Below are 24459 nucleotides of genomic sequence, written 5' to 3' on the forward strand. Positions count from 1 at the left end.
GGCTAACTCCCAGATGTCTTGTCCCCACCACTAGCATCTTGTAAAAGGTCTCCTCCCACATTCTAGGGAAGAGGTCCTTTTGTGTTGGCACTGTTGATGTTTTGGGCCTAATGGTTGCTCTGAGAATCATATGGTGTTAAATGGCATCTCTGATGTCTAAGCACTGGATGCCGGTGATACCTCCACTTGGTTCTGACAACCCAAAGTGCCCCAAAACATTGCCAGAAGTCGTCTGTAGGGCAACATTGCCTCTGGTTGAGAACCACTGACATATGCTGATACCACACACTACCCCTTTGCAATGATTCCTCAAAGTCAATCCCAGATCGTTAGACACAATAATTTCCAGTTCTAAAGCTCTGCTTACCCCTCCCCTTGCAAAAAAACCTTCCACAGCTCCCCATGATCAATGTCATATAGATCATGATGCCAACTGGCATTCAAATCTTCCATGCAGACCATCCCTCACCTATCTTCTCATCTTTAGTTACCGTTTATTGCCCCCTCCACTATTGTTGAGGTCTAGCCAATGCAGGTATCTATCTCACTGTTCCCACCCAAGGTCTTCATCCCTGAAGTCATCTCAAGTTCACCAGGGCCGGGGGAGGGGGTTGGGTGGGGAGACGAACTACCGCAGAGGGCTCTCCCTTCTGTTGGGTTCTGTTCATGAACACTGAGTCTACTCACTGTCTGGCTCAGGGTAGACCTGTGTATATCTGAAAGATACAGGCCATGAGGCCTCTGACCTCACAAAGCACAGCTCTGGATGCCATCATCCACGGGGTCCCCTCACCTTGCAGGTGGGATGGCTGACCACGAAGATGGGGGGGTCTGCTCCTCCTCTTAATCTGCTTTTATCCTTAAAGCTCCATCATCATACCTACTATCATCATATTCATTTCGTGCTTCTTACTTAGATGCCAGGCTCTGTGCTAAGCACTTCATCAGCATTGCCTTATTTAACCTTGAATGCCCCTATGACACCTCATGGTGCTATCATTTTCCTGCTTTTCTAAGTAAGCAAACTGGGTTTCAGAAAAGTTAAGATACTAGCTTAAGGTCCATTTGCAGCCTTTCCATCATCATAATTTTCTAAAGATCTGGGGCCAGAGGTGGTGGCACTGTTCCCTCCCGGGGTGGGGTGGGGGGGCCCTTCCAAGAGAGTTCAGGCCCCCCAGCTACTCACTCCTCCTAGGACTGGCTGTTCCCAGGTTGCCTGAGACCCAGACCCTTTTGTTCCCCACCCTCCCCCTTGAAATGGCTGCTTTCTGGAACTGTTCAAAGAAGACGCTAGCAGTAAAGAGGGGCTAGCATCTCACTGTGCCTAATCTCTGGACAATGGAGAACCAGAGAACTGACCTTCTAGAGGTCAGGACAAAGGGCAGGGAGCGGGTGGCAGGGCCCAGCTGTGCCTCCTCTTTCCTCCCCTGTCAGTCCCTGCAGCACCATCATCGATCCACCTTCCCAGCAAGCTCCCCCCACCCCCTGCCCAGGCTGGCCAGACTTGGCTTGAGGCCCCACCTCTGCTGGCACTAACAAGGGAAATGGGGGGGTTTCACCTCAGAGAGCTGGGAAGCAGGACTATGGGGAGGGGAGTCAGAAGGGACCCCTTCCTGGGGAGAATTGGAGGGGTCCCCATGGGGGTGGGGGAGGTTCAGGGCCAGGACCACCCAGTTTGGAGCTGGGAGGGACCCAGCAGATTAGAGACCTGGGTAAAGCATTGGTGCAGGCCTGTAATTACCCCGGGGGAGCATGGAAGACACCAGCCGTAGGATGCTGGAGGAAGGGCAGCAACAAGGGGAGAGAAAGCAGAGAGCCCTTTTAGGGCTCTCCTTGGCACCCTCCTTCAGGTCTCCCGACATCTCCCCGGGCGGATTTGGTTTGAGGTGGGATTGGGAGATAATCTGGATTTGAAGCTACCGCCAAGGTTCCGGAGCCGGAGCCCCCAAGTTCCAGGGTGGGAGTGGAGGCTCCCAGACCCGCTTCCTTCTACTCCCCCCAGTCCAAGCGGCGGGTGAGTCACCAGAGCGCTCCCTACATAGTCTGCTGGCGCTATGGCGCGTACCAACGCGCGGCCGCAGGGGGAGGCGGCGGCACGGGCGTCCTCGGGGAACCACGGCGTCCCCTCGGTCGCGGTCGGAGGAGAGGCGTCCTGAGCTCAAGGGCCCGCTCTCCGGGGCGGAGGCGGGGCGGGGCGAGCGAGGCGGGCGCGCAGCGGCTCGGATCCCAGACGCTGGGGGGAAAGGTCCTCCCCGTGTCGCACTTGGTACGCGCCAGCGGGGAGGCCAGGCCCAGCCCGGGCGGTACAATAGGGTTGGGCCGCGGCCGGGACTGGGCCGGCGCCGGGCAGGGAGCGGGATCGCGGCCGCAGCTGAAAGACACTGGGCGGCCGGCGACTCCGAGCCTCGCAGGCCACCAGCCGAGGCAGCCCAGACCTTCTCCGGAGCGCCCCCGCCTCCGAGTCTTGCCCGCCGGGCAGGGCCGGGCGTGATGCGCCGCGGGACCCCTGTCCTGGCCGCTGGCCGCGGCCGCCGCCGCCGCTGAGACCCCAAGACCCCCGGTGACGCCGCAGCCATGGAGAGTGGCCCACATGCAGAGCCAGGTGCCGGCGCACCCCCAGGTATGCCGGGAGCCGCGCAGAGGCGAGATGGGGGGAGGTCGCGGGGCCTCGGGAAGGCCGAAGAGGAGGCCAACCCGCTGGGCGGGGACCCCTCCCCCGCCGCGCCCTCTGACCACTTGGAAGTTTAAAAATAAAGGCTGCCGCGGCGGCGGCTCGGGGACACCGACGCATCCTCTGACAGCTGCCCCCTCCCCCACTCCGGGCGCTAGGACTCCCTGGGCGGCGGGATCCTCGAGGACCCCGCTCCGGAGTTGTTGGGGTGACCCTTCCGCCCCGGCCCGTTGCTACTTCGGCTTCCCAGCCTGCATCCCCTTTCTGATCCACCCCGGCCCCGATGCTCCTCTTAAATCGAACTAGGGCGTCTGTCCCCCTCTTCATCTCGAGTGAGCAAGGGTGACCCCAGTCTGACTGTGTGTGTTGGGGGGTCCAGATTCTCAGGCCTAGAGTCCTGCATAGCGAAGCCTAGGCCCTGGGCGCCCCCCACGCCCAGGCCTTGGCCCAGACCTCGCCCCCACCCCATCTCTCCAGCTGCCGCGCAAAGGGCCTGTTGCTGCTGTGGGCCGGCCGGGAGTGGAGGGGAGGGCAGGGGGAGGTCTCTAGCGGCTGCTGCCAAGTAACCCGCCGGATAAAGACGAGGGGGAGGGGGAGGCGGCATTGTTTGGGGCGAGGGCGGGAGCTGGGGAGTGGGCCGCCTCCTCTGCAGCCTGGCCTACTCCGGAGCCCACCCAGCCGGATTTGGGGAGGAAAGGGACAGAAGGAAAGCTGCGTATCCTGCCATCCTCCTTCCTAGCCCCTCTAGGCCCGAGTCTCTCTTGAGAATGGGATGAAGGCTCAAGGCGGCACTCTCGGGACCTGCCACATCATTCCTCAGCCTGAAGCTTGAGATGCCTACCCCCGCCCCCCCTACACACACTCCAGGCCCTAGAAGACCATCAAAGCTACCTCCCCTCCCCTCACCCCACCAACCACCAGTGCCCAGGACTTCTGCAAATCCCATTCGGATCTGGGAGCAGCTGATGAGGGGGTGGGGACAGGTTTCTGGTTGGGCCTGGTGTTGGAGGGAGGGATCTCTCTTTCTCTTTCTTCCTGGAAGGGGAGGGAAGAGCGTGATTACTGAGGACCCAAGTTCTGTTCCCACTGACTCAGGGGGGAGGCGGCCCCAACCTCACACCTCCATAGAGTTCTAGAGCCTAATTCCTGCCACCTCCCTGACCCCTGGGGCGTGGGCCCAGCATGAAACAGTGTCTGTGGGTGCGGAGAGCCCAAGAGAAGGCGGAGCTGCTTGGCTGTGGGTGGGCTCCTCCCCATGCCAGCGTGGGCGCTTCCAGGGGGCCCCGTGGGTGTGGGAGCTGAGGGCCGCAGGTGGTGGGGGTGGTGGGGTTAGCTATCAGACTGTTGTGGTTGGGGTGGTTTGTAGACTGTGCTGGAACAGTGGCACTTGGGTCAGTCTTCGCTCTGCTGAGCCTGAGAGGGGACACCCAGGGAGTCCTCGACTGGGTCCATTTTATCTGCTTATTGGCCCTCTGCATCTGAGGGGTGCAGGCACTGGTGCATACATGGGGGCCTGAATGGGCATGATGACGGGGCCACAGAGGGGGGCCTGAGTGAGTGTCTGGTTGAGGTGTCTGGGGGACATGCTTGGCTGTACTGAGAGGCCTGAGGGGGTCTGCATACAGGGTCCTGGGTTGGGAAGACTTTTCTGTACATGCAGGCCTGGATGGAGTTACATGAGAACCTAGATCAGGCTGGTGGCAAATCCTCACACAGAAGGTGGAGGTGACAGGGGCCCCCTCCAAGCCGAGGGCTTCCAGGGAATAAAGGTGGTGCCCCTTTATTATGTTATGTGCCCTGTCGAGTCTGAGGCATACGGCTGAGACACGGAATGCCCATGGCACGGTCCCTGCCGTCCTTGAGTTCTGTCTACCCTCCCCTCCCCTGAGCATTTCCAGGAGGCAGCATGCAGTCCAGTCTGGGACAGGTGTGGACTGGGGCAAGTGACTTGCCTCCTCCATGCCCCTGGAAGAGGAGGTGGTGTTCCCAAACCTTTTGGGGCTAATGTGAGGGTTGGAGATGATGTACCCAAGGAGCCTAGCAGCAGACGCCCGCAGTACAGTGCTATTACCATTATTGTGGTTATGCTCATCAGAACCTGTGCCAACAGGGAGGTACGAAACACGGGGGAGGTGAGGACAGGGATGGGGAGCCAGTTTGCTTAAGAACGTAGACTCTGGAATCAAATATGACCTACTACTGTGTGACCTTAGGTATGTTGCTTAACCTGAGCCTTAAATGTTCCCATCTATAAAATGAAACTAATGTAGAAATTATCTTGTGGAGAGATGGGGATCTTTAAATTAGAGGAACACATGAAACACTTAGCCTAGGCCTGGGCGCATAGTTAGTGGTCAGTAAACTCTGTTTTTTTGTCATTATTGTTTTTTAATTCCTTTAGAGGAGGAGGTGTGATTCATTAGAATTTCAGGAGGTAAATATGGGACAGAGACCCAGGGGGAGGGGAGGGGAGACACCTGTGAACCAGGGTGGATCTGGGGAACTGAGGGGCCCCCCAGTGCTTGGGCGAGGGCGTGGGGGCTGGGGCAGTAGCAGAGAGCCCCTGGAGGTGAGTGCAGCTAGCCACCCAGAGCACACACCAATGACTGCCAGGTGCTGGCTCCGTGCTGGCTGTGCGGTGGCAGAGAAGTGACTCAGACAGTGTCACTACCCGCTGAGAGCTCCTGGCCCTATGAGGGAAGCAGATGCGCCCAGTGGAGGGAAACCTGACAGGAATACTGGTGATACGATGGTCAGTGGCCTTGTGGGAGGCTTCCCAGAGGAGAAGGCGTTTCGGGTGAACCTAAAAGGGCGACTAGAAGTTGGCAAGACTGGCACAATGGGTTGTGTCTCTAAGTGTGGCAGCAAGCCTAGCTGGTGCCTCCCACTGACAGCTTTGTGCCCCCTTGGGCCTGTGGGCCCAGTAATGAGCCTCTAATGAGCCCCTAATGTGCAGTCACGCATATGCAAATAAGGAGGAAGGGGCACGGGGCCACGCTCTCCCCCTTTCCCTCAGGATGGGCATCAGCTGCGGGTGGGGGGTTGGTGGGGAGAGCAAGCTGAACGCAGGGCCCTGACCAGAGTGATGGCCCTAGAGGGTGGCCAGGCGGGTTCTCAGGTCTAACTGAGGCTGGAAGTTAGGCCACAAGCAGCAGGGAGCCATGTCCCTGGGTCCTCACTGGGCCTTGGGACAAGTCAGGGAGCCAAAGAGCCAGGCCCAGATAATGCAGCTTTGTTGGCTGTGGTAGCCACTGCCTGGCACCCTGGGGCACAGCCCTCGGCGGTCCGCCACCTCTCAGCTGCAGCTCTGCCCTGAGGGGAGCGGAGAGCATGAGGCAGGGGGTAGGGAGCATGGAGTTGCTACCACCATCAGAGCTCCAGCCCCACTTATAAGAGGAGATATGGCCCCTCACCAGGGATAAGTCCATCTTATCTTCCACTCTTATTTCTTAAGGGCCTTCTTTGTGCCAGGCATAATGCTTAGCATATCATGTGCCCAGTCTCATTTGATTCTCAAAACAATCCCTGAGGTGAGGATCAGGGAGGGAAATCATTGGCCTAAAGTCACACAGCTAGGAACTGGCAGGGGCAGGATTTGAACCCAGGTTCATCTGATGCTAAAGCCTCTGCAGCAAACCTCTAGGATGACTTACCATGGCTGAGCCAGCGGGCGAGAGAGTCTGACCTGCTTCCCTGGCATGACTGATCTATAGGCATCTTGGTCTTAGGGACCCGTGATCCATTCTCTGGCAGGCAGAGGTAGAGCCAGCAGAGCCGAGTCCCCTGTGCATCTTGTCGGGTTGGAGTCTGAGGAAGTCAGACCAGAGGGAGGCCCTGGACCCAGGCGGTGGTCACAGTCCAGCCAGCAGGCCATTCTCAAGCCTCTGCCCTGAGCTGCTAGGCCCTAGCACAGACAGCCCTGCTGGGGCCGAGGGAGGGCCCACGGTGGGGCCTGGGCTACGGGATGGGGTCATTTCCTGCCGCCTAAAATAACAGGAAGTGGGTGCTCCTGATTGGAGGCTGGGAACAATGGCCGCCAACCAGGCCAGAGAGCTCCTTCAGATCTGCAGTCTCAGTGGAGATCCCGGCTTTATCTCCCCACCAGAGGCCCATGGCCTGGCCCTAGTGCCCTGCTCCTAAGTGCCTGTGGCCCAGGTTCTAAGGACTATTGAAGCAGGCTGCCCCCTCACTCCCTCCCTCCCAGTTCTGGCTCTGCTCTACTCAGGCTGACTGTAATGCTGCCCCCTAAGGGTTCCCTCTGTCCCAGCCCCATGATTAGGCATCTCTCAGAGTTAGTTCATCCTTCTGGGACCCGCCCCTACCCCATCCTCATCCTCCCAGCTCAGAGCTCTCCAGTCGGGGAAACCCTCAAAGAGGCTGCCCTCTTTGAGTAACAGAGTGAAGGTCCAGACTGTCAACGCTGCTTCAGGCCCCAAACCCCAGCTTTGCTACTCACCAGCTGTGTGATTTAAGCATGTGTCTTAAGCTCTCTGAATCTGTTTCCTCATTTGCCAAATGGGGTAATAATGTCTACCTTGTAAGGTTGTGGTGAGAATGATAGGGACTGATGTATTTAAAGTGTTGAGCTGGGTCTGACACAGCATTAGGTATTGCTGCTGTTAACTGGACTTCCCCTGGGCCCAGGTAAGGGGGCGTCCAGAAGGGACAGGGAGGACATGACCTGGACGAGGCTGGGCAAGTACCCTGGGGACACGATGTCTGCGTGCCGGGTGCATCTCTGAGGCTTCATCTGTGCCTTGGAGTGGGTACCTGGCTCTGGGTGTGGTGTGTGTGTGTGTGTAGAGTTCTAAATCCCGCTAAGTCTGATTCCTGTGTATGTAGGAGGCGGGGGGGGGAGGTGCGAGGGAGAAAAGAACGTGTCTTGTCTCTTGCCATTGTTCAGGCTCTGTCCACGTTGTCTGGGTGTCTTTCTCCCTCTGTGGTGGGTACTCTGTCTCTCTGCATGTTTTTGACCCTCCGTTGGACTCAACTATCTTCATTTGTCTGGCCCAGCGCTGCCATCCGAGGAGCTGTTGTGAGAACTGGAGGGCTCTGACTACCGGTGTCCCTCTCTGTCCTGTTTCCTCTCTCTGCCTTGTGCCTCTGCTCCCCATGCTCCCTGCCCAGGAGTGCTGTCTGTGCACCCCCTTCTGCTGGCTGTCCCCGGTGTTCCTTTGCTCTGTCCCCGGAGGATAGCCATGCACCCCCACCCCCTGCTCAGGTGTCTCACTTCCTGCCTCCTGGTGGCCAGCCTGGGCAGGAGCCTGCCTTTCCTGCATTCCTGCCCTCTGAGCTCAGTGCCTGCCTGCCCCACCTGCACCCTTCACCATCTTGGGGGAAACCTCCCTGAGGGAACCACCAAATCACTTCCTTCTTTAGGGAACAGGCAGGAGCTTCAAGGAGGGGTGATGTGATGCCTACCAGAAACAGTGTGACATAAGGGTTTTGTCATCAGATAGCCTTGGGTTCAAATCCTACCTCTGATGCTGACATGAGCAAATCACTTAATGTGTCTGCGTAAGTTTTCTCATCTGTGAAGCAGGGGCCATCCACAGAACTTTCCTTTTAGGGCTGTCATAAGAAAGAAATGAGATGAGGAAAAGTGCCTGGCATACAGTAGGCCTTCGATGAACCCTTCCAGGGTTTAGGAGCTGGCAGGGCACACTCAGGGCTCTGAACGAGCAGGACCTTTAGGATCAGGGAGGCTCGGCTTTAGAGCAGCTCGAGGTTTGACGATGTGCTGGCCAGGTGACCCCCTGCAGTCCCCCAATCCGTCCACGCATTTATCCATCTGTGCCTTCATTAAACAGACCCAGAACTCCTGCTCTGTGCCGGCAGGTCCTAGATAAACCCTGGGCTCTAAAAATGAGCAAGACCCAGTTTCTTCTCTCCATGAGCAGTCATGCTGGCAGAGACAGGGGCAGCAGGCAAACAGAAAAGCCAGACTCAGTTATCAGTGTTGTGAGAGGAATATTTGGCCCAACAGCACTTGTTGGAATGGGAGGAGGGAGGTGCCAGAGGAAGGGAGGAGATGGGGAGCGAGCCCCCTGAGACGTGTGACCGGCCCGCTGAGAGACTGCGTCCAGATCTTTCTGTGGACCCCAGGTATAGGCCCTCGTGGGGCTCTTGAGGAGATAAGACTCACTGACCCTATGATAAGCTTCTGCCACCTCTGCCCGGTGAATGCTTTTTGTGCCAAGAAATAAATACAAACTATCTGTCTCTTATCCAGTTCTTAACAAATACTTCTGGTAGATATCAGCTTCACAAAATAAAACTAGCCGTGGCTAAAACCTCACAATTTGACACACACCAAAAAGACAAGGCAGTCACCGAAGGATTACATTAGATGAGTGAAAATAGGAATAACCAGAAGTTCGTTTAACCATGCCGTTGGTAACTCACCACGTACTTAATTTGGTTTACTATTATTTGTTCTGGGTAACACTGTCCCAGTGGCATTTCATCAGTGTTGGCATGCCTCTGAGGGAAATATTTGTATTTTGGGTCAATCGTCTACCAGGTCAAAAGAAGAATTCTGGGGCGCCCGGGTGGCTCAGTAAGTCAAAGCTTCTGCCTTCGGCTCAGGTCACGATCTCAGGGTCCTGGGATCGAGCCCCGCATCGCGGGGGAGAGCCTGCTTCCCCATCTCTCTATGCCTGCCTCTTTGCCTACTTTAAAAAAAAAAAGAAGAAGAAGAAGAAGAAGAGTTCCAAATGTCCCGTTTACGTCTCGAGAAATCTTTCTCGTTGAGCTGCTGGAGTCAAACATTTATTATGATTTTTAGCTTCCACCTGAGTGCCGTAGTCCAGGAAGCTGCCCACATTCCCTTGAGACGGAGGGGTCGATGTGCTTCCCTTCAAGCGTCTGTCCCTTTGCAATAAGTTACCACGTGCATTTACTCTTTATTAGAGCAAAACTCTTCTTCTCTGTACACGGCTGTAGGCTGGGGTAGCGCTCGAGTACAGCACTTTATTCTCATTCAACAGCATCTCGTGACCGTCTCCATGTCCTTGGCACTGCGGTAGCTGCTGGTGATGTGGTGGTGAGCAAAGCAGACACAGCCCAGCTCTTGGAGGGCTTCCCCTCGGTCTAAGGGGAGGCTGACTATAACAAGAGTAACACACAAGAAAGTAGGAAATTGTAACAGTCACAGCGCTTCAAACAAGAGGCATGCGAAGCCATGACTATGTAGAATGAAGGAATTTATCCTGATCCGAGAGGCCAGGGAAGCCTTCCCTGAGTATATGATGTCCAAGTGTAGATCTGAAGCCCGAATGGGGGTTAACTAAGAGAAACGCAGAGAGAGCATGTGCAAAGGCCCTGTGGTAGGAGCAAGTATGAATGGTTATCAGAATTCAAAAGTCAGCGTGGCCGGAGTGCAGAAAGCAAGTGGGGAGCATGGAGAAGAGATTCAAGAGGTGCAGGAGATGGGGACAGGGACATCAGACTAAGCTAGACTTGTAGTTTGGGTTCAAGAGTTTTGTTTTTATCTCTAAAGCAATGAGAAGCCACTGAGAGGTTTCAAGTGTCAAGAGTACCATGATCAGATTTGCATTTGCAAACACTTAACTCAGACTGCTCCATGGAGAGCAGAGTGAGAATGGGTGTGGGGAGAGCAGTGGGGAGACTTTGTAGTCAGCCAGGTAGGAGAGATGCTGATGGCATCAGCCAAGGTGGAGTTCACTGATTTATTCATTCAGCAGCTAGTTGTGGAGTACCTATGTGCCCGCCTTAGAGACAGAACAGCTGACAAAACACACATATGTGTCCTGGTGGAGAGTATCTTCTAGAGGCAGGAGACAATGTTAAAATAGCGTCAATACTTACAGAGTAAAAGAGAATTGGAAAGAAAGCATACAGTTGGGAAGTGGGAGGGAGACTTCCATTGCAGTTTGTAATTTTAAATAGGGTTAAGGAGGGTGTAAATGACTTTGGAGTAATACCCCAAAGGAGGTGATTAGTGCCCCAGTCTGGAGGCAGAGAGTTCTCCGGCAGAGGGAACGGCAAGTACACAGGCCTGTGGTAGGAGCATGCCTGGAACAGTGGCTGGAAGAGATGGGGGGCCGGGTGGAGGGGAGGAGGAGATCAGGCCCAAGAGGTAATGGGCTGAAGAGGGGGCATCCTGAAGGTGGTCAGAGACCATTGTAAGGCCTTTGGTTTTTCCTTCCCAAGAGATGGGGCTTCTTCAGGGGAGTGATTTGATCTAACTTATTTTTAAGCAGAATCCCTCCACTGCTGTGTTTAGAAAAGATGAAAGGGGAACAGAAAATGGCAGCAGGGAGTCTTTTTTTTTTTTTTTTTTTTTTTAATTTCATTTTTTAAGTAACCTCTCCACCCAGCTTGGGCCTTGAACTTACAAACCCGAAATCAAGAGCACACTCCACCTCCACCAACTAAGCCAGCCAGGGCACCCCAGCAGGGAGTCTTCATAAGGGACAAGAGTGGTTGAACCAAGGTGACAGAAGTGGAGATGGCAAGAAGTGATTGGATTCAGAATATACTTTGCACATTGAGCCAAAAAGATTTACTGAGAGATTAGATGTGGGGTATGAGATAAGAAAAGATTCCAAAATGACTCTTAAGATTTTTTGGCCTGAGACACTGGGAGGATGGGGCTGCCACGGACTGAGATGGGGAAAAACTGGGGGAGAAGCAGGGTTCTGGGAGGAGGATCAGGAGCTCAGTTTGTCATGTTTTAAATCTGGGGTGTCTGCAAGACACTCAGGGGTGTTGAACAGGGAGTTGCATGAGCGAAACTGGAACGCAAGGGAGAGGTCTGGGCTGGAGATGCAAGCCTGGTTGTCATCAGCAGAGCAATGGTATTTAAAGCCATGAGTCTGGATGAGATCACCAAGGGAGTTCATGCAGACGGAAAAGGGATGAGGTCCTCCCCCAAGCCTGGGGCACCTGACACTAAGAGGTGAGGCAATTCAAGAAGGATCAGCGAAGAAGACTGAGAAGTCACAGCCAGCAAGGTAGAAGGCACGCCAGGAAAGTGTGTTGTCGTCACAGCCCAGTGTGGAAGTGTTCTAGGAGCATGGAGGGATCAACCGTGTCAAACGCAGCCCCTAGGTTAGCAAGACGAGGACCGAGAAACGGGTGCTGATTTAGCAATGTTCACTGGGGCCCTTGAGAAGAGTGGTGTCATGGAGCTGTGCTGGTGAAGGCTTGACCCAAATGGGCTCTTGTAGCAGAGGTCGGGAAAAGTGGCAGATTCCTCTGGGCAGGTGCTGCTTGCTGAGCCCCTGCCAGGTGCCACAGATGCTAACCGACTCACCACTGATGCCAGCAACTCAGGGAGGAAACTGAAGCTCACACAGGCTCAGGGCTTGCCCAAGGTCCCACAGCAGAGCTGGGGTTTCCCACCCAGGCTTGTTGGACTGGGGAGCCCAGGACCTTTCTTTCTACTCCACTGCATCTGACATGGGAACACAGGTCCCTCCAGGCCTCTCCCTCCCCCTCCTCCCAAGCCACACACAGCTAGCTGGGACCTACGGGGAGATTCCCTGTCTTTCCTGGTGGGTGGGATTTACCTAGGTGTAGACAAACATCCGCCTACCAGTTTTCCTTGCAACACCCGTAGCACGTACAGGTGCTAGGAGAATGACAGTAAACAGGCCTCACCCTCAGCCTTCAAGCTTAGTACGCATATACCTAAGCTTTTTGGCCCCAGACTAGTCCTGGGGTTCAAATCCTGCCTCTGCCACCTGCTAGTTCTATGACCCTGGGCAGATCACTTTGTGGGGTAAGCTTTGAGCATCTCATCTGTATAATGGGGATAAGAATCTCTACCTCTCAGAGCTCATAGGAGGATGCAGGATAGGGCTACAAAGGCCTAGCTCAACTCCTGGCATATAGTAAATGCTCACTAAACGATTGCTGCTAGTCAGATTGCCCACTGGAGTCGGAATGGAGTTTGCAGGCGTCTGGGAGGCAGGTTACTAGGGGCCAGGCAGCCTTCTGCAGCTGGTGTGGGGAAAGTGGGGTGGGCTGTCATGGAGCCTTGGGGCTGGCCATCTTGGATGGGCCCTTAGGGAGACTGGGCCTCAGCTGGGGCTCTTGCCTGGAGCCCAGGAAGCTGCAAGGGAAGGAATGAGGGAAAAACTGTGAGCCTCAGATTTCATTGCATAACACATATTACTTCATACTGCCTTAAACAGAGGCAGGAGGCTGTAACTAGTAAGAGCATGGGCTGGGTGACAGATGCTGGGTTCAAGTCCAGGCTCCTTCACTTACCAGCTGAGTGGCCCCAAATTTTACTTCTCTCTCCTGTTAAAAAGGTATTTATAGTGCCTCCTTCATAAGTGACTGTCAGTGAGGACTAAAACAAATAAGTGTAAAATGTTTTGAATATAGGAAGCTGAGAAATGAAGAAATCTATGACTGTTAAAGGTTATTGCTTTCACTAAAATCGCAGTTTGGTGGGATAGGTACTACCCCTATCCTGCAGCAGGAGCTGTGGCACAGGGAGGGTCTGTAACCAGCTCAAGGTCACATAGTTAATGGGGAAGCCAGAATTCACTTGCAAATAGTTTGCTTTCAGAGGCCACATTCAGCCACAGGACACCTGTCTCCCTGAAAAAGGTACCCAGAGTCCCAAACGTGACTGCTTGGGAGTGTCCTCTCCCTACATACCCGTTGTCACCTCCAGGGATCGGGGTCTGCCCCCTCCCAAGAGGGCCAGATTTCCCAGAGGAGAGGACTCTGGTGGAGGCATCCAGTAAAAGTGAAAAATGCTTCCATCGATTCAGCTTCTCTCGGACCCCAGCCCTGCCCCCTCAGCTGGGGTTCGGGGTCTAGGTCCCCCTCATTCCCCTCAGGGCTCAGTAGCAGCAGATGGCAGTGTGCTCAACACGCAGAGCTTTACAAGACCCACAGGGAAAGGGCAGGAGGTGGTATTGGCTCGTACATGAGTTCTCTTCTCTAGCTCAGGCTCATTATCCCCACTTTATAGATATGAAAACTGAGACTTTAAAAAGGGGGAGTGGCTTCACGAAGGTGACCTGCTGGGGAAGCATGCCCTCCAGTCCCTTCTTGGGGTGCTAAAATCAGAGCTGGGCCTGTCTTTCAACTCTCCAGAATATACATGTGCTCACCTGTGTCCCGATACACATCCCGACAGAGTCACGTGGCTTCCTTACTTGGCACTTTGCTATCTTTTACAGGCATCTTGAACTATTGTGGGTGTTTGGGAAAGGAAAAAAGATGACAAAGTGAAAGTAGCTGGCTGCCCGCCCCACGCGGGAGTGAGCAACACAGCATCCCACTTGTGCCCAGCACTGGCCCCCTCTGTGCCCCAGTCATTACCACTCCGGCCACTAATCAGGGCTACCGACTTTTTCTCTGTTTCTCCAATACACCCTGTTCCCTTCTGCCGCTCTGCGGATGCTCTTCTTTTAGCCAGCACCCTCTCCTCCTTGCTTTGTCAACTCCAGCTCATACTCTGGCTCTCAACTTGGTGGTTCCTTCTTCAGGAAGCCCCCCAAATGTCGGTTAACCATCTCTGCTGTGTTACCCTCAGACGTCATCATTATCCTGTGCTATAACTGTCTCGCTATTTGTCTACCTGCTAGAAGGTGGGCTCCACGGAGGCAGCGGCCATGGCTGTTTTCCTACCATGGTATGATTAGTATCTGGAACAGGGCCTGGCCCACAGAAGGAACTCGATAAGCATGTTGTGTGAATGAATGAATGTGAGTTGGACAAGGGACGGAGCCCTGTGCAGATCTGACGGCATGGGTGTGCTAACTGACTCTCTCTTCTCTCTTGTGTTGTCTTCCAGCAGTGGCAGCCAGGACCCCCCCAGAGCCAAGACCTTCTCCAGAAGGTGACCCCTCCCCGCCGCCGCCACCACCACCGATGTCAGCCCTGGTCCCCGATACACCCCCAGATACCCCTCCTGCCATGAAGAATGCCACTAGTTCTAAGCAGCTCCCACTGGAACCAGAGAGCCCCCCAGGGCCGGCTGGGCCTCGATCAGCCCCCCAGCAGGAAGAGTCCCCTTTCTCAGACGTGAAGATCAGAGGACCTACCCCACCAGCCACAGGCCCACGGGATGCCAGGCCTTCTCGAAGGAGCAGCCAGCCATCCCCGACAACGGTGCCAGCCTCTGACAGCCCTCCCACCAAGCAAGGTAGATCTGATGTCCCTTGTCCTGGGCCAGACTCCTTGGCTTAGGCTCCCAGCCCTGGATGATGCCACTGAAGGGAACCTCCTGGGCCCAGGAGGAGATGGGAAAAGGGACAGGGATGAGGCCTGGGGGAGGGCCCTGGAGGCTGTCTCCCCTTTTTGGGAGGAGCCTCTGACCTAAGTCTGTTCCCATTTCCTTGACTAAGATGTAAAGAAAGCAGGAGAGAGACACAAGCTGGCAAAGGAGCGGCGAGAAGAACGGGCCAAGTACCTGGGTGAGTGTTGGGGAAACGTCCTCATTCCCCGGACCCTCACTGTCAGTCTCTGATGGGCAGCATTAACACTTCTGAATGCTTAATTACGGCGCACTGTGCTAAGAGCAGTATGTACATTATCCCGTTTAATTCTCTCCACCCATTCTGGGGATGGGGGAAGCAGAGGCTCAGAGCGATGAAATTATTTTCCTAAGCCACACACAGCCAGTGGAATCTCTGCCATCCAGACCCACAGCCTCATCTCACCCTCTGTCCCGTGCTCTTAGTCACGCAGTACGTGAAAGTCTGTCCAGCAGGCTCCAAAGTCAGACAGGGCTCTGGCCCTAAAGAACTCATGTCTCCTTTAGCACAGAGAAACCACGAGCCCAATTGGGGAGAGAGAGAGAGACCTTCCATCAGGGAAATCCTCCTTCTGAGGCCTGAGCCCGTGTTCTGGAAGCCATTCAGCATGAGGCGGGGTCTGGGAGCAGAGGCACAATCCCTCCTGCCCCCCCCCCCGCCCCCACTGCCCTTAAACAGGCAGAAGAAAGACCCACCTGGGGCCAGGGCAACAGGGAAGGCCACTTCCTTGGCTGAGACCCATCACCCCCGCCCTGGGGCTCCTTCCCCACAGCGGCCAAGAAAGCAGTGTGGCTGGAGAAGGAGGAGAAGGCCAAGGCCTTGCGGGAGAAGCAGCTCCAGGAGCGCCGGCGGCGGCTGGAGGAGCAGAGGCTTAAAGCCGAGCAACGCCGAGCGGCCCTAGAGGAGCGGCAGCGGCAGAAGCTGGAGAAGAACAAGGTGCGTTCGAGCTCATCGCCGGCGAGGGCTGCGCCGGTCTGCGGACACGTGCACGCACGCACACGTGTGGACGCTGACTCAGTGTGAACACACATCTGTGTCGGCGCCTCCGTGCCATCTGTGCCCGCGTGGCAGTATTTGTATCCGTATCTGCGATTGTGTCCCTGAGTGTGCACGGGCTGGGGATCCTGCGGCAGCAGACACGATTGGTTCTGCGCGTACCTGGTGCAGGGTGGGGGCACTGTGTGCTGTCAGTGCAAGTGTTTCTGTGTCTGTCCCAGGGGTGCGTGTTTGTATGTATGCGGAGGTGTGTCTCTGTGTGTGCTGAGCTCCAGGCCATGAGGAGGAAAGGAAGGAAAAAGTGGTCTGGCCCCTGCAGGGGTGGGGGGTGGAGGCTTAGGCTAAAAGGAAAAGGTAGCCCCAAGGTCAGGACCCTCAGGATCAGGGGGACATGGCCCCACCTGGGAGCCCCAGGCAGGGAAAGTCCCACCCTGTCCTCAGAAAAACAGCTCATACATTCAGGAAATGACTCAAGAACAGTGAAAAGCTCCCCAAGAACAAGTTGGAAGGGATTTGTTACAAACGGGCTTCAATCATAGCAGGGATTCAGTAACCTCGGTTACCCACAATGAGTCAGGGACAACTTCTTGGGTGGGGAAGGCATTGTCACAGCAGAGAGCAGGGCCTTTCTGCCAGGTATGCTGAATGATACTGAGCCCAGACCTCTCCCTTCTCCCCTTGCCCCACCAGGAGCGCTATGAAGCAGCCATCCAGCGGTCAGTGAAGAAGACGTGGGCCGAAATCCGGCAGCAGCGCTGGTCCTGGGCAGGAGCCCTGCACCACAGCTCCCCAGGACGGAAGACCAGTGAGTGGGCTGGAGGGCCTTGGGAGAGGGGCGGGGGGGCCTGATGAGTGGGGCCAGGGAGCAGCTTCGTTGCCAGCAGCAGGCCCCTCTCTGCAGCAGCAGGTATGCCTTGCTTTGTGTAACTTGTGTCTTCTGGAATGGTCTTCTAAGCCAAACTGTCCCTTCCCAAGGACTTCTGGTATCAAGTCAGAGGTGAATTCTCTTCATTTGGTTTGCTCTTCAAACCTCTATCGTTTTAGATGAGCCTTCTCTGTTTCTGTTTTTACTATTAGTTGATGATACAGAAAAGAACACTTTAATGCCCCGCAGACGCTGGGTGTTTAAGAGAACTATCGCCCCCTTGTGAAACTGTCTTGGGAGGTAGATATGCGTCTCTGAGTTTTCTTCATGTAGGGCCATCAGGATTTGGGTCTGATTCTTGGCTGGCATGTATGTACCTTCGTGTTTGGATGTCTTTATGTAATGGCCAATTTAGTATTTCCAGCTGTGTTCCTTTTGGTGTATGTGCTCATGGATCTGTGGGTTGTGTGTCTTATATGCGTTCGTTTGCCTTGGTGTATCTATGGGGCTTTGTGTACCTCAGAGAGGACTCCCAAGTCAGACAGAATTGGGTGAGGACCCCAGCTCTGGCACTTGCAATGTAACATCTAACATCTCGATGTCAGTCTCTTCATCTGTAAAATGGGGATAACCATACTACTTGCCTCCGAGGTTGTAGGTAGATGTTTGGGAGGATCAAGTGAGGTAACATGTGTGTGGTGCCCAGCACAGTGCCTGGTACGTGGTAAGCATCCAAAAAACGTCAGCTGTTACAAATATCATGATTAAGTTGCTGCGATGTGTTTGTGCCTGTGTGCATCTGGGTCTGGCGCATTATCCGTCAGTGTTTGTGTTTCTGTGTCTGTGCATGTCTGCACACACACATGCATGTGGAAGTGTGCCTTTTACTCTCTATGCCCGTGCCTGCATGTCTTTGTCTTCGTGTGTCCCTAGGGATGTGTGGATTTGTGTGACCGTGACTGTGGGTTCTTCTGTTTAGGAATGTCTCTGCATTTGTCCTAGTACGTGGGTGTTGTAGCCATAGCGCCTTGGCAGGTCCGTGCCAGCAAGTGCCAACGCTGGGTGGCTGTGGGGGAGGGGTTGCAGCGCCCAGCCCCAGGGAATGGCTTCCTGGCCAGGAAGGCTGTAGTTTTTCTAGTTCTGCTCCATCCCCTTCCTCTGTTCCTTCTCCATCAGCTCCTCCAATCCAGGTTGTTTCTGGTCCCCTATCCTCCCCCTCCTCCCAGAGCCAAGTCTGCCTCCTCCTCCCCTTCCTAGCCTGCCCACTCCCCCCCACCCCCGCCCGCGGAGCATCTTGCATGGAAGGCCTCAGTGCCCCCACTGGCTCCTGTCCGGCCCGGCCCTAATGCCGTGTCTTTTCCCCTCCAGGTGGGAGCAGGTGCTCCGTGTCGGCAGTAAACCTGCCTAAACACGTGGACTCTATAATCAACAAGCGGCTCTCAAAGTCCTCTGCCACGCTCTGGAACTCCCCCAGTAGAAGTAAGAGAAGGCCCAGCCCCTCTACCTCCAGAGCCCCTTGTAGCCCCCATCAAGCCTCCTCCAGAGCTCGGCAAGAACCCCAGGTCCCAGGACCCCTCACATACGCCAGGTCTCCATCCCCACTCTACCCCACTCAATGTGCTGCACCCCCTCAGGGGAGCTGGTGGTGGCGTATGGGTCTGGACCCTGAGGACAGAGGTGTGCCCTGCAGGGGAGAAGAACAGAGACAAAGGGCAGTGTCCCAGCAGACAGAAAGCCTGGCTGGGGCCTCAACGGCAGGTGGAGGTGGGGGCAGGGTTGGGGTTGGGGGTAAGGGGTGGAGAGTGGGAATAGGCAGGCAGCCTCATCGCCAACCACAGCCAGCTGGCCTTGGCTAGCCTTAGGCAGGTGGCCTTGCCCCCCTGAGTACCAGACTAGCCTGGGTGCTGTGTGTGCAGAGGGGGCCCCTTATTCCGGCTCTACCCTGGGGGGCCCAAGCAACCCCACACCTCTCTGCCTTCAGAGCCCTAGCCGTGTGGCCTTAGCTGGCTCCAGAGTTGTGGCCAACCAACGTGGCAGGGCCTCTGTGTTCCCACCATGCCCTGGTGCTCACATGTGAAGGGGCCATGGTAGGAGTTATTTATAAGTTTCTCCAGCTTTTATTTGGTTGTTCTGTTGCCTAGCAACCAAATCAGCTGCTGTACCAACTCCACCTGACTGAGGCTTAAAAATAACCCAGCAGCTGAGGGGACAGAGCAGGGTGGCCCAGGCCAGCCAGGCCCCCTAGCAGCCTCCGTCTGGCATGGGACACCCCTCAGTTAGGCGCACAGGGACCCTCACTGTCCCCAGTCCATGAGGTCATGCCTCCCCAGGCCAGCCCTCTGGATGGCAGGAGGAGCAGGGCTCTGCGGTGGGATGGGAGTAGGCACGGTCTTTCACTTAGGGAAAATGGTAGAGGGGGCCCTCCAGCGGTGCAGGACTTTGCCCTGGGAAGCGTCTCCTTGCTCGGGTCTGCAGTGGAGGTCAGGCCCCACCGCAGACAAATGCGGCCCCACCTGACTGGGGTAAGGGTCCGGGGGGGAAGCCTCCCTGGGCTCCGCGTGGATGATACCCAGCAGTCCCCCTGTGCTTCTGCCTGCCTGCTGCGGCCCCCAGCGGTAACACGCTCCCGGCATTCTCCTCCTAGATCGCAGCCTGCAGCTGAGCCCATGGGAGAGCAGTATCGTGGACCGCCTGATGACACCCACCCTCTCCTTCCTGGCACGGAGTCGCAGTGCGGTCACGCTGCCCCGCAACGGCCGGGACCAGGGTAGGGGCAGCGGCCCTGGGAGAGCCTCCACGAGGGGCGGGACAGGGGCCAGCCCCGCTCGAGGGCCGCACCCCGACCGCACTCATCCCTCCGCAGCCGTGCCCGTGTGCCCGCGCTCGGCCTCTGCCAGCCCCCTGACGCCGCCGAGCAGCGCCCCCCGAAGCGCGCACCGCTGCGCCCCAGCTGGGGAGCGCGGGGAGCGCCGCAAGCCCAGCGCTGGGGGCAGCCCCGCCCAGGTCCGCCGCCGGCCAGAGGCCTCCCCGGTGAGTGGGCGCGCAGATGGGACAAGGAGCCTCGGCGCAGAAGCGCGGCGCCTGCAACCCCTGTTTCCCCTCTCCTTCCTCTTCCCCCGCAGGTGCAGAAAAAGGAGAAGAAGGACAAGGAGCGGGAAAATGAGAAGGAGAAGAGTGCCCTGGCCCGGGAGCGCAGCCTCAAGAAGCGCCAGTCACTGCCTGCCTCTCCGCGCCCGCGCCTGGCTTCAGGCCACGCCGAGCTCAGGTGGGTGTGCGCCGGCGGCTGGGGGGGGGGGCTGCGCACCGGGTCAGCCGGCTGTTAGCTCGCTCGTTCATCCATCCGTTCACAAATAGGCACCCATCCCTAGCATGAAAATGAAAGCTCCTTGAGGGCAGACTTTTGTTTGTTTTGCTTTGATGGCTCAAGTACCCTAGCACCTAGAACAGTGCCTGGGGTCTGGTAAGTACTCAGCAGGCACCTGCTGAATGAATGAACCAGACCTGCCAGGTACTGTTCTGGGCCCTGAGAACACCCCGGGGAGCCGAGCCAGGCCAAGGTTCTTGCTCTTATTTGCTCTACTGGTGAGCTGGACATTAATCAAAGACTCACACGTGAATATGTGATTACCAACTGGGCTATATGCTCTGAAAGGAAATCATCTGGTTGTGTGAGAGCCTGTAAGGGGGGAGTGCTGAGTTACCTGGGCCTGGGTGGAGAGGATGCTTCCCTGAGGGAATGACATGCTCAGACGGTTTGTATGGACACTGCACTCAAAGCCTAACTTTTCCTTTTCTCTCAGCCCCAAAGCCAAGGCCCGGCCATCCTCTCCCTCCACAACCTGGCCCAGGCCTGCCTCTCCCTGCCCCAGCCCAGGGCCAGGCCACGCTCTACCCCCAAAACCACCATCCCCTCGGGGCACTACTGCATCACCCAAGGGGCGGGTTCGGAGGAAGGATGAGGCAAAGGAGAGCCTCAGTGCGACAGGACCTGTGGACAAGAACCAGAGCAAGAGCAAGACCCGTGAGGAGAAGGAGCCAACAGCCCCAGCCTCACCAGCACCCTCGCCTGTGCCCTCCCCCACCCCAGCTCAGCCCCAGAAGGCGCAGCCCACAGCTGAGATGCCTGCAGGTGGGCAGGGCAAGAGAAATGACTTTGCCTGTGTGGGAGAGGTGGTCAGAGATATGAGCCTAGGGATGCCTGGGGAGACAGGAAGAAGAGGCTCCTACCCTCAGTAGGTCCAGGCGGGAAGCCCTTCGGGAGATGAGGACCACACAGCAGTCAGAGTCCCTGGCAGAAGTTGGGGGAGGAGGATCGCCCTGAGGTCCGGGAAGCTCGAGGTGCATGCAGCGGTGATGGATGTGTGTGCTGACTCCTGATCCCGGATCCCACCCCAGATGCTGCTGTCCTGACCCCACCCCCAGCTCCTGCTCCACCAACGACCCCTAGCAAACCCATGGCAGGCACCACAGACCGAGAAGAGGCCACCCGGCTCCTGGCTGAGAAGCGGCGCCAAGCACGGGAGCAGAGGGAGCGCGAGGAACAGGAGCGGAGGCTGCAAGCAGAAAGGGACAAGTGAGTGCACCCTTGGCAACTGAGGGGGCCTTTACGGAGGCTTCGGGAGAAGCGCAGGTTGGAGCCCGAGTTTCCTCTGTCCCCCAGGCGCATGCGAGAGGAGCAGCTGGCGCGGGAGGCCGAGGCTCGGGCCGAGAGGGAGGCGGAGGCTCGGAGGCGGGAGGAGCAGGAGGCCCGAGAGAAGGCGCAGGCGGAGCAGGAGGAGCAGGAGCGGCTGCAGAAGCAGGTGCACCTCCTCCCGTCGTCCCCCTCCGGGGGGGGCAGTGCGGGGCTGGGTGCAGGCGCCTCCTAGTGGCGAGCTGGGGACTGGCCCGGAGGGAAGGGGGGGAATCCAGCTGCTTAGAGCTCACGGGGGTCTTTGGTAGAAAGAAGAGGCCGAAGCTCGGTCCCGGGAAGAAGCGGAGAGGCAGCGTCTGGAGCGGGAAAAGCACTTCCAGCGGGAGGAGCAAGAGCGGCAAGAGCGCAAAAAGGTGTGCAGAGCAGGGCGGGGCTCATGTGGGCGGGGCCGTGCGGGCGTGCCGCGTACTGGGTGCTGGGTGTCCGCTGCAGTTATGGGGCTGGTGGAAGCTGCGGGAGCAGGCCCTGCCTTGGGCTTGTAAAGGTCGGGTCAAGAAGGAGTTGGGGTGAGTTCCAGGCCTGGAGAGGACTGGTAGGAGCTCGAAGGGCTGTGACATTCAGTACGGGGGTTGGCTGGTGGGAAGTTTAGAAGTAGGGCAGGACTTGGGCGTAACTGCTGTGCGGTCTCCAAACAGCGCCTGGAGGAGATCATGAAGAGGACTCGGAAGTCAGAAGCTGCTGAAACCAAGGTCAGGATTCCCCAAAGGCCCTGTTGGTAGTGGGGGTGCTGGGAGGGTGGGAGGGGGCGCTCAGGGTCTGGTTTGGGAGAGAGGAAGTCAGCGCTAGAACCGGGTGGGGCCAACTATCCCTTGAGTCTGACTGTTCTTCCAATTCAAAGCAGAAGCCGGACAGGAAGGAGGCACAAGCCAACAATTTCAGCCCAGGTAAAGGCCCTGTTCCCCCCATCTCTGTCCCCTTAGCCACCCCTCCTCAAACCTCCTCCTCTCTCCAGCCCCTGACTGATGGGCCTCCCTCTCCTATGACAGAGTCTGTGAAAGCCGGGGAGGCCAGGCCCTCAGGGCTGCAGAAGGAGGCAGTGCAGAAAGAGGAGCTGGCCCCCCAGGAGCCTCAGTGGAGGTACCAGCTACCAGTCCCAGGGGTGCTGGGGGGGGGTGCCTGGGTGGTCCTGGGGTGGAGTGCTGAGTGTTGGCCCTGCACCCACAGCCTGCCAAACAAGGAGTCGCCCGGGTCCCTGGTGAATGGCCTACAGCCTCTCCCTGCACACCAGGAGAATGGCTTCTCCCCTAAGGGACCCTCTGGGGACAAGAGTCTGGGCCGAACGCCAGAGGCACTCCTGCCCTTCGCAGAGGCAGAAGCCTTCCTCAAGAAAGCTGTGGTACAGCCCCCGCAGGTCACAGGTAGGGATCCCTGATTTCTGGACCCCCAACCTTCCCTCCCAGCAGCCTTCCCTAGACTCCCCAGCCCTGCCCTTTCTTCCAGCTCTGCCACAGGCCCCTGGCACACTCCACCCTGAAGACCCCCAGACATCTGGGTTTGGAGGTGTGGTTTTGCCTTGACTGTTTCCCCTCCTGCTTTTTTCCCCAGAAGTCCTTTAGGAGGTTGCCTTGGATCCAGGCGCAACTATGAGGGCTCCTTCACACATCCTCCAGGAGGTCTAGAAGAGAGAGAGACAGAACAAAGCCGGAAGTGGCCTGGGCCCCTGGGGGTGGGTCTCCTGTTATTTTTAATCTGCACCTTATAGACTGATGTCTCTTTGGCCAGATCCTGCCCCTCAGTGCATTCGTGTGCTCACACGCGCGGCCGCCCCCCTCCTGTACACACACATACACTCACAGCCTCTCTGGCCTCCTCCCTCGGGGAAGGGCTGCCTGTAGTATTTGCCTTGGTTCGGTGGGGTACAGTGGATGTGAATACTGTAAATACTTGTGCTCAGACTCCTCTGCGTGGAGGGGCGGGTGCAGGAGGCAGACCCTCCCAGGACTCCCCGGGGTGGTCTTCCTCTCTCTATTTAACTGTAACTGAGGGGGAACCCAGGTGAGTGGGTAGGGGGGCACCTTGGGCCACAGGATACTGTTTGCTTTAGGGGTACCCATGCCCCCTGCCCTCGCCTGGAATCAGTGTTATTGCATCTGATCAAACTTCTCCAGAAATAAAGTGAGAATAATTCTGCCAGTCCTGTCTATCCTTGGGGCTGGCGGAGGGTGGGAGCACGTGGCCTCCCGCAGTCTAAGAACTGAAGGAGCCAGGACCTCGCGCTATCTACCCCCACCCAGGACTAGTCCTAGATCTCCCGCCTGTGGTCTCCATCTTGTCATGAATGCATTCATTGAACAAATGTGGTAGCAGGCAGGGGGCTGCGTGCTAGGGATGCAGTAGTAGGAAAAGATGTAGCCTCCATTTTCACAGGGTCTACAGTCTAGCAGGTGAGTGTCCTAGACACTCAGTTGCTTACTCAACATCCATTCCCATTTACCCAAACGAATGATTTTGTTCAGGTGGCCGTCTTCCTCCTGGATCCCCTCCTACCCCCCACCTCTGTGCTTCAGCGGAGGTAGAGCCTAAGCCCAGGGGTGAATCATGATTGTAATGAGGCAAAAATGATGGTCCCCAACCCCTCATGAGTGACTGGTTCAGGTCCAGACGTGTGACCCAACTGGGGCCAGCAGATATAAAGAAAAGTCTCCTGGGCTTCTAGGAGAGGCATCCTCACTTTTGAAAAACAACAAAACAAAACAACAACAACAAAACGAGGCCCTCCCAGTGTCCCCCACCTCCTTGAGTTCGTACCCTGGGTAGTCCCTTTCCATATTGTACCAGGGTGGGGTTGAGTGACCACTAGAATACAGAAGAAGTGACGGTGTGTCACACAAGAGGTTAGGTCACAAAAGACACTGCAGCTTCTGTTTCTGTCACTCTCTCACTCTTGGACCTTATGTGGGGGAAGCAGCGGCTACATAGCAAATAGCCTGAGGGGCCTGCATGCTGAGGGACTGAAGCCCCCTGCCACCCCATGAATATGCTTGGGAAC

At 56.7% G+C, this 24459-nt stretch overlaps 1 protein-coding gene across 7 annotated transcripts; it reads left to right on the forward strand.

Moving 5' to 3' along the window:
• The first annotated feature begins 2350 nt into the window (after positions 1-2350).
• Positions 2351-23603, forward strand: MAP7D1 (MAP7 domain containing 1). 7 transcript variants are annotated; one of them, XM_044237804.1, is made up of 18 exons: positions 2351-2620; positions 14457-14807; positions 15010-15078; positions 15692-15855; positions 16606-16720; positions 18149-18259; positions 19425-19547; positions 19644-19810; positions 19903-20045; positions 20581-20909; positions 21203-21353; positions 21441-21579; positions 21719-21823; positions 22106-22159; positions 22309-22354; positions 22457-22547; positions 22635-22828; positions 23016-23603. In XM_044237804.1, exons 1-18 carry the CDS (start codon positions 2575-2577, stop codon positions 23024-23026), a joined length of 2409 nt encoding a protein of 802 aa, XP_044093739.1. In that variant the 5' UTR covers positions 2351-2574; the 3' UTR covers positions 23027-23603. The 7 variants fall into 7 exon arrangements, with proteins under 7 accessions (XP_044093739.1, XP_044093733.1, XP_044093738.1 ...); XM_044237800.1 differs by having other exon boundaries at positions 2352-2620; positions 21176-21353; XM_044237802.1 differs by having other exon boundaries at positions 2352-2620; positions 21176-21353; positions 22312-22354.
• Positions 23604-24459: the final 856 nt, after the last annotated feature.

The sequence above is a fragment of the Neovison vison genome, chromosome 2 (assembly GCF_020171115.1).
Source record: "Neovison vison isolate M4711 chromosome 2, ASM_NN_V1, whole genome shotgun sequence".
In the NCBI taxonomy this organism is placed as follows: Eukaryota; Metazoa; Chordata; class Mammalia; order Carnivora; family Mustelidae; genus Neogale; species Neogale vison.

Bases quoted from the DNA above. Each gene is read 5' to 3' on its own strand.
- MAP7D1 (XM_044237798.1), top strand. From the start codon at position 2,575: ATGGAGAGTGGCCCACATGCAGAGCCAGGTGCCGGCGCACCCCCAG. The intron at 20,046-20,580 runs GTGGGTGTGCGC...CTTTTCTCTCAG, and splicing joins TCAGGCCACGCCGAGCTCAG to CCCCAAAGCCAAGGCCCGGC. The intron at 20,910-21,175 runs GTGGGCAGGGCA...ATCCCACCCCAG, and splicing joins CACAGCTGAGATGCCTGCAG to ATGCTGCTGTCCTGACCCCA.